The 8,794-nt window shown below is 32.9% G+C and overlaps 1 protein-coding gene across 1 annotated transcript; it reads right to left on the minus strand.

Moving 5' to 3' along the window:
* Positions 1–4,008: 4,008 nt before the first annotated feature.
* LOC116017032 lies at positions 4,009–4,793 on the minus strand. Its single transcript, XM_031257537.1, has one exon. It carries the CDS (start codon positions 4,778–4,780, stop codon positions 4,232–4,234), a length of 549 nt encoding a protein of 182 aa, XP_031113397.1. The 5' UTR covers positions 4,781–4,793; the 3' UTR covers positions 4,009–4,231.
* Between the last annotated feature and the right edge of the window lie 4,001 nt (positions 4,794–8,794).

Below are 8,794 nucleotides of genomic sequence, written 5' to 3' on the forward strand. Positions count from 1 at the left end.
TTTAGTACAAATTAAATTTTATACATACAAATCCAATTTTTACAATGCTATGTTACTATATTTTGCAATTAAATAATTAGACGAGCATTTGGTATAATGGTTGTGAATAGTCTTATTGACGTGATAAATCATGGTTTCAAATATTATTGTAAGCAAGCATTTAGTTATTTATTTTGGACAAAGAGTTGGTATAATATGTTTGTGGTATAATTAATTAATTTTAAATATTAATAAAATAATATATAAATTTGATTGTTAATATTATATATATTATGCTTTGTGTGACGACGAATACATGGATTAAATTAAATAAAATCTTATAATATAAAGATTTCGCAAGTAATTTGACCTAATCACATTATACACTACCTAAAAACATTTTCTATCTCTATGTCGTCACATACCAAAGGCCTTGTGGTCAAGCGGCATGAAGTGATTCTCCCTAGTGGAAGGTCATAGGTTCGAGCCTCAGTGGGAGCAATGTTGACTTTGTTGGGCTTCAGTAGGTTGAGGAAGTATATGGCCAGATACTACATACTACATGTAACAGGGTCTATAGTATTAAAAAAAAAAAAAATCTCTATGTCGTCACGTCGTATTCTTAATTAACTATCTTTTCACAATTCTAGTAGCCCTTCATATTCAGATCAATTCCCAACATTAATGGATGCAGCTTTCTTATTGTATATGGGTACTGCAAGTCCATATTGTTGTCTTTTTCGCAGTGACTAGAAGAAGTGGACAAGACAGCCTAACTTCTTTATTAAATGGTGCGATAACTTAAAAAATAATATCTTCACTCAAAACTTATATCTTAGTATCACTTAGTATCATGAATCCAAATTAATCATGTTTTATCATTATGAATAATGTATTTTTTTTTTTTAATTCCACAAGTAGAATGGCAATTGATTTTGCAGGATGCAGGCATGGAGCTGCCCCACTCACCCCACCCCCACCCCCTAGAAATGTTTCATACACTAGATCAAAGGACAGTTCTTATATCGTTGACCGCGGTCCACAATGCATTGTGGACCGTGGTCCCAAAACAATGTCGTTTCAGTAAGTGAAAGACGGAGCCCGTAATTGACACTGCAGTTTATTTCAAAAGATACCGCCTTACATTTGTTTTGATATTATCGAATGAAACTGTATTTATATCGAAATGTAACTGTAGTTGTGTTGAAATGTAACTGCAGTGTAATGAACTGATACTGAATAACAGTTACTAAATAACAATTTCACATTGTGTTTTATATTACCGAATGAAACTGTAGTTATATCGAAATGTAACTGTAGTTGTGTTGAAATGTAACTGCAGTGTATATGAATTGATACTGAATAACAGTTTCATATTTGTGTTTTTATATTATCGAATGAAACTGTAGTTATATCAAAATGTAACTGTAGTTGTGTTGAAATGTAAGTGCAGTTGTGTTGAAATGTAATTGAAGTTGTGTTAAAATGTAACTGCAGTGTATATGAACTGAAAGTGAATAACGCGAATTCATCCGTCTGTTTTCATTAATCAAAACGACGTCGTTTTGATTCGCGGTTCACAATGCATTGTGGACCACGGTCCACGATATAATTTGCGATCAAAGGAAGCACTATTACTTATGTGTATGCCTATATTCAACCAAAAATACCAAACTGTACTTTTTCCATTATATTAGCCAAGTCCTCATTGCCTATGTCCACTAGCGCAGCATTGAGTTTATTTATTCAAGAAAATCCAATTCCATATCGCTGAAAATCATATACTTAATTATGTAACACTAGTATAAAATTTTCATAACCCTTCTCTTTTTGTTCTTTTTGTTCTCTTTTTGTTCTTTTCATCTAAAAGCTATACGAAAAAAATATATAAACAACTAAAATGTCTACAATAAACCAATTTTATATAATCATATTTCAAGAACTACATATCATACCTTGAGTCCTTGACTTGAAACATAACATGAAACTATAGCTGAGAAATAGACAAAAATTTTTCTTATCTGATCACCATAAAAGATACCGTAAGCCAGGAGTTTAATCATGGTCACTGTGCAGTTAAGAATACCTAAACCAGTGAGTATGCAGCAGCTAATCCATTGATCTGTTCCCTGACGGGGATGGGGAATTACATCTCATCCTCGTCCCTGCGGGATATTTCGGGGACGGGATTTCCTTTCCCAATTGTTTTTTTTATTAAAAAAACTTTATACACTTCCTAATTTTTTGTACACTATAAAATAATATTTTATTCTCTCAAAAAAAAAAAATAAAAATAAAATAATATTTTATTTAAAGTATATAATTAATTTATATATTTATATATATAATTAGCCTAACATACAATCATTTAAAAATACAACTAGCGCAAATTACTTAAAACACATTAAACAATACTTAAAAGATTCAAATTGTTCAAATCTTAAGTCCTTAACCAAAATATCAAATATCCATACATAATAACTTTTAAAAAAATCAAAAGTCCAAATTCAATATCAGTACATATAAAAAAAAATAAAAAAAAAAAAATAAATAAATAAATAAATAAATAAATAAATATATATATATATATATATATATATATATATATATATATAAATCATGGTTGCAGTAGGCGCTAGGCACTAGTCAGGCGGTAGACTAGCGCCTAGCGTCTAAGCGGTCTAGGCAGTTCTAGGCGGCGGCTTGTAAAAATAAAATATTAATTCATGTGTGTGGGTGTATGTCATATATTATATTATATATATATTATATATATGTCTCTTACTTATGTAAATAAATAAATTTAAATATATATAAATATAATAATAAAATTAACAAGGCCGACTCGCTCGAGTTAACTCGGCTAACTCTGCCGAGTTGGACGAGTTAACTCGGCCTAATCGGTCGCCAACTCGGCCGAGTTAGGCGCTAAGCAGCCTCCTAGGCGGACGCCTAGGGAGCAATTCGCCTCGGTCTAGGAGCGCCTAGCGCCTAGGCGGGGATTTTTGCAACAGTGATATAAATGAGTTAATACCATCTCGGGTTCTTCAAGTATAGTGGTTTATTTTGTCACGTTTAATCTTAAACTTTCAAATTGACCACCGTAGTCCTTCGACTTTCAAATTGTTACCATTCGTGATCCAAGTTTAACTACTTATGGTCCTTTAACTATCATATTTTAATCGCACATGGTCCTTCCATGAAGACCACGACTACGACTGGTTAAATTTTTAAATTGTTACCATCCGTGATCCAAGTTAACTACCCATGGTCTCCCCATTCCTGTCCTTATTCCCCAAAGAAATTTTCCGTTCCCACCCCCGTCGAAGTGGGGACTGAGTTTTCCCATCGGAATCAGATTGAATTGGCATCCGTACCTGATTTCTATGGGAACAACCCTCGAAGTGAAAAGTGTGAAAAATTCAAATCCTAGACATTGATCTAGTAGATCTAACAGTTTAAAAATAAAGAAAAATAAATGAAAAACACGATGGCATTTTGTAATTAAGATTGTACATTTAGAAACATTTGAAAGTGCATTCGCGAATAACTGACAGTGCATTTTAAAATTGTTTTCCAAATACATTGTCAAAACGTTTCCAAATGCATGTACTGTCAAATATTTACAAATACACAATCGTAATTATTGAAATTCACTGCATTTCTTCACATTTTTAAATTAATTTTCAACATTTGATAATCTTAAATGGACGGAATAGATTTGTCTACACTTCTCACCTAAAGGAATTGTTCAAGATTTACCACCTAAAAGAGTTAATTATATGTACTCAAAAAGAGTTAATTGTATATTTTTTACGCGTCAAGATATTGAATTAGTTTCTTTTCCGTAGTTAAGTCGCTTAATTATTATCTTATGAACAGTTTAATAACATATTTGTTTCATACCAAAAAAATAAATAACAAAAAAAAAAAAAAAAAAGACTTCAAGTTACTTTTTGTGACTGGAAGGTCATTTTAGAAAAATTCATGGACTAAAAGGAAAATATAAAATTTGAAAGGAACCCAACATGCAAATCGAAAATCGAAATTTCAATATTTTTAATGGTAGGAAAATGTACAAACACCTTGCTGAATTATATGTTGTCATACATAAGAAGTCAATAATATATAGAGAAGAGAAACAGAAAAAGAAAATGTAACCGAAAAGTTCAACAAAAGTATACATTCATAATTTCATGAACCATGAATGTTTCCCATCATTGCAAAAGAGGGCTCGTACTTTGAAAATATTCTACATTAGCCCCACACCATTCCCATCTTCTTCCTCCTCACCGCTGTACACAGATCCAATCACCAAAACCAACTGATCTTGTAAATACCGGTGCAAAAGCGGCTTCTCGTCGCATCGTCCCTCCTCGGAGCGGCGCAACCCATCTCCGTCGCGTCCATCGAAACCCTCCGGCGATCTCAACTTCCCTCGGCGGCGGCGACGGCGGCAGAAACGGAAGAAAAATTCGAGGGATAAAATTAAGGGGAACGTGGCGCAGAGCAGCGGGAGTAGAAGGGGAGAGCAGAAGAGGAGGAAGAGACAGCGACTGAGACGGCGGCGATTGAGCCAAGAAGTGAAGATCATCCCGAGGAAGTGAATCGGAGAGGAACAGATGGAGATGGAGGCGGAAGACGGGGCGTCATCGTTGCGATCAGCGGGCGAGAGGAGCGGATTGAGGTTTGGGTTTGGGTTTGTTGGTAAAGCAGCATAGGCAGGGCCGCATGAGTGGTGTGATTGCGTGCACATAATCAACGTAACGTGTGGGGAAGATGAAGAGTGAAAGTGACGCATTGAATTGGAAGAAGGCCACAATAGATTTTGGCGGTAACTATTGGTCGGAAAGTAAATCGTTTCTAATGAAGTCAACGCTCAACACTGAGCCACTAAGAGCAACCCATTTTAGGGATTTTTGCTCACTTTTTTTAGAAAGAAAAAATCATGTGTTATTTTTGAATAAATGAAAAGGGTGATTTTTTATTTTTTTTACTACAAATGAAGGTTTTTTGTGGGGTCTATGCAACAGAGTGGAGAGAGGAAGAGACGTGCAGCTTCAGCAAGAAGGGCACTACTCGCGCCCAACATGGCGGGTGCGTAAACACTGTTGTGTCCTTATTTGTTTGTTTGTTTGTTTGTTTTTTTTTTTTTTTTGCTTTTTTTTTCTCCTTCATCCTATTTCAGTAAAAACCATCTAAAATCATTCACTATTGAGGTTGCTCTAAGGGTAGTATTCAATCAAAAATTTTATAAACTTTTAAGGGTGATTTAGTTCACGAAATGTTAGATTATCTATTGACAAACTGCCTTTGTATTGCTTGGCAATCTCTCAAGGTATATGAATTTACCGTATCATGCTCCATATTGATTGTTAGTCTTAAATGTAATTTGACTCAGCTATACCAATACTTTAATCTTATTTACTACTTCCCGATTATATTTGGGAGTAAGACTTACAATATCTGGGTATGTATCTTATGCATTTTTTTTACTATATCCTCAACCAAATTTTAGGTCCACAAAGAGATATCTCCAATAGTGTTTGAAGTGGTCTCATGCTTAGTGATTAATCCTAGTGTTTTATGAGTAAAGAAAATGTTGATTAAAACAGATGGATGTAATGCTTTTATACTTTTATAGTGATAAGTTTGTATAACAATACATGTTTATAGTGATAAGTTCTATATGCTATCGATATCTAATTCCAATGGTTTAAGTTTTATATACTTTTGTTATTGTTAGAGTTTGAATTTCTTAATATAATATATTTGTAATTATATTATTGAAGTATTATATTATAGGTTTAATACAGGTATGCGATATTAATTAGTCAAAAGATTTTAAAAAATTTTTTTAGCAACGAACAAAAAATCGTAGTTAAATATTTTTTAATAATAAAGAATGTGACCGAAATAGCAACGGAATATTTCATCGCTATTCCCTTGCAAATTTCGTCATTCACATCCTTGCGGGGAAGAAAATAGCGAGGACTTTTTAAAGTTTAGCGATGGAATTAATTTGCGTCGCAAAAATTTAGCGAGGCGTTAGCAATGGGCCTTATCCGTTGCTATATAGTTTAGTGATAGATTTTTCTCTTTTCAGCGACGGAAAGTCCATCGCTAATCTCACGTTTTCCTGTAGTGTATGATTTAAAAATAATTAACAAAAACTTGAACTTGAGAAAACAAAAATATTTCATAAGCCAACATGACGTAATAAAAATAAAATAAAATATATAATTGCAAAAGTAATTAAATATGATACATATAATAAGTTAATATAAAATATATATTTTATAATTAGAATTAAAATGACAAAATTTGTAAATATACATGGTAATATTAGATAATCTAAGAATTGTGGGAGGAGTAATTCTACAAGTACTCCCAATTTGTACTCTAATTTTATACTCTCTATGATTTGACATGCTTTGATGGCTCAATTTAGTAGGGACCATGATGTTTATCCATTCATTTTTTTTCTTCCTCCAATCAAATTTGAACATAATTGGGGGTATAAATTCGGAGTAAGATTTTGGAAGTACATCAAGTATTTTTCTTGTGGGAGTACCACATTCCCTTCAAATTCCTATGTGGAGCATATGTTGCATTTCTTGAGAATGTTATATTCCCTTGGAAAACTAAGATAAATGAACCAAAAATGGGAATACAAACATTAATTTGAAATGTCATATACCCTTGATTATGTTGTATAACTTGAACCAAATATCCCCTTAAAATTTGTATTCAATTCAAACTTTTGAATAGTCATTAAAAGTCGTGTATTTTAAAACTTAGTAATTTTATAAACTCTATCATTTTATAATTTCTGATGACTTTTTATTTACAAATTCACAAGCCTCACTTGTTATTCTCCCTTTCTCTACTCACAGTAGATATGGGTTTTACAAAGAAAATATTTTTATTTTCTCTCTGACTTGAATTTTTCTAATCAGCTCAATACTTGCAATCTCCAATTTTTTTCTTCTCTCCTTTTCGAAAATAATAGCTTTAGATTGCTCATATGTAGTGATGTGGAGATGTTCTTGTTTTCAAGTCTTGCATAGGTATTTATAGCTTGAAGAAGCTATCTACCCGTTGTAGATCTTCCAATCTTGATCGTCCATTTTGAATCTTGAAATAATTTTTCAACTTGTTCTGAAGCTCTTCATGGCCTTTGTCAGATGAATTTGAAAATCAGATGAATTTGAAAATTGGCCTTTATCTTTACTCAAATTGGCCTTGATCGTCCATTTTGAATCTTGAAATAATAGTCACCTAATTTTGACTTTTCAAGTGTGAACACTTGACTTTGCAATTTCTTCTTCTGATATGTCAAGTTGATCTCTTCAAAATATTTCCTCCGGTGATTCTTGCTTGAACATGAATTATTATCACCGAAAAATTCACTGACACCTCCAAGTTGGTCTTCTCTTGCTCAATTCGAAATTTTCCTCTAAAAATTATTTTTTGATTTTCGAATTATTATCCCAAAATTAAGTTTAATTTTGGTTCCAATTTCTTTCTAAAAATTTAATTTTAGATTGAATTTTTGTTACCAAAAATTAAATTTCAAATTAGGAATTTTATCTCCAAGATATTGAATTTTTCCTTGTATATTCACTAATCTTGCTTCCAGGGACGTGAACTTCCAGTAGTTATTCCAGTATGCATTCTGGAAACAGAGAGTCATCCTGCTGGCTTGGCTTGTTTTGTCACCCTGATGATCTTAAAATAAATAGCTCATATAAAGGTTCAAACACTGGACCTTGATATTCATGTTTTGAATGAGATTTTCTTTCACGCTGGTGCTACATCTGGCCAGCATACAGCCATTGGGCTCTGAAATAGCTGTTCAGGCACAGTTACCCACTAGCACCGGCCAGCATACATCCGTTGGGCTCTGAAATAGCTGTTCAGGCACAGTTGCCCACCATACTAAGAATCCCACTGTCATAAGCCAGCCAAGGAGTTGATCCTAAGCCGGTCAAAGAGTTAATCAGGCTTATGAAGTGAGTTAGCTCAGTGAACCTTTCAATTGGCCTTTCAATTGGGGAGAACTAACGTCTAGTTCAATTGTGGCCTTTCAATTGGGGAGAACTAACTTCCAGTTCAATTGGAGAGAACTAACTTTCAGTGCTGATCTGGAGGGAGATCTCCGAGTTGCTGCTACCTTTCTGGAGGGTGCTACCTTTCTGGATGGAGATAAAAAATTACAATTTAGTTCATCAAAACTATTACATTTTATTCCTACCAGAAAGTAATAATCAATTGAATTCAATCAAACTATAAAACTTGGTATAGAGTAATTTTTAATTTTGATAATGTAAATAATGTCTAACTTTAAACATAAAAGCAAATAAGTTATGCTTAAATAAGTAATAAAAGTAGCAAAGATAGAAGATTGTGATATGTTAAAAGAATATGATAATGAATGTAATCATAAAAATGAATGTAAGTAGATAATGATAAGATTGTGTTAATAAACATGTTTGTTTTGTTTTTCAATTCTCCAATTTTCTAGTTAGTAAAAGAGGTAATTATATAAAACAATTAAATGAACTAAACATTAAGGAGAGCTACCTTACACCAACTAACTGTTTCCAAATATCTCCGAATAACTACAGTAGTTTTTGAACTTAACTGAATATCCTGTTGTTTCCAAAAAAAAAAAAAAAACTGAATATCCTGTTTGTTGTTGTTGGGGACTGGGGAGTGGGTGGGTGGTGGGTCAGCCAGTCAGTCTCCAAATGATAATGACGTTTGCTGACGAAGATTACCTACTTTTCGTGTTTTCATTATTATATGTTGT

This window comes from Ipomoea triloba, chromosome 4, assembly GCF_003576645.1.
Source record: "Ipomoea triloba cultivar NCNSP0323 chromosome 4, ASM357664v1".
In the NCBI taxonomy this organism is placed as follows: domain Eukaryota; kingdom Viridiplantae; phylum Streptophyta; class Magnoliopsida; order Solanales; family Convolvulaceae; genus Ipomoea; species Ipomoea triloba.

Coding starts and splice junctions, on each gene's coding strand:
- LOC116017032 (XM_031257537.1), bottom strand. CDS start 4,780: ATGCGTCACTTTCACTCTTCATCTTCCCCACACGTTACGTTGATTATG.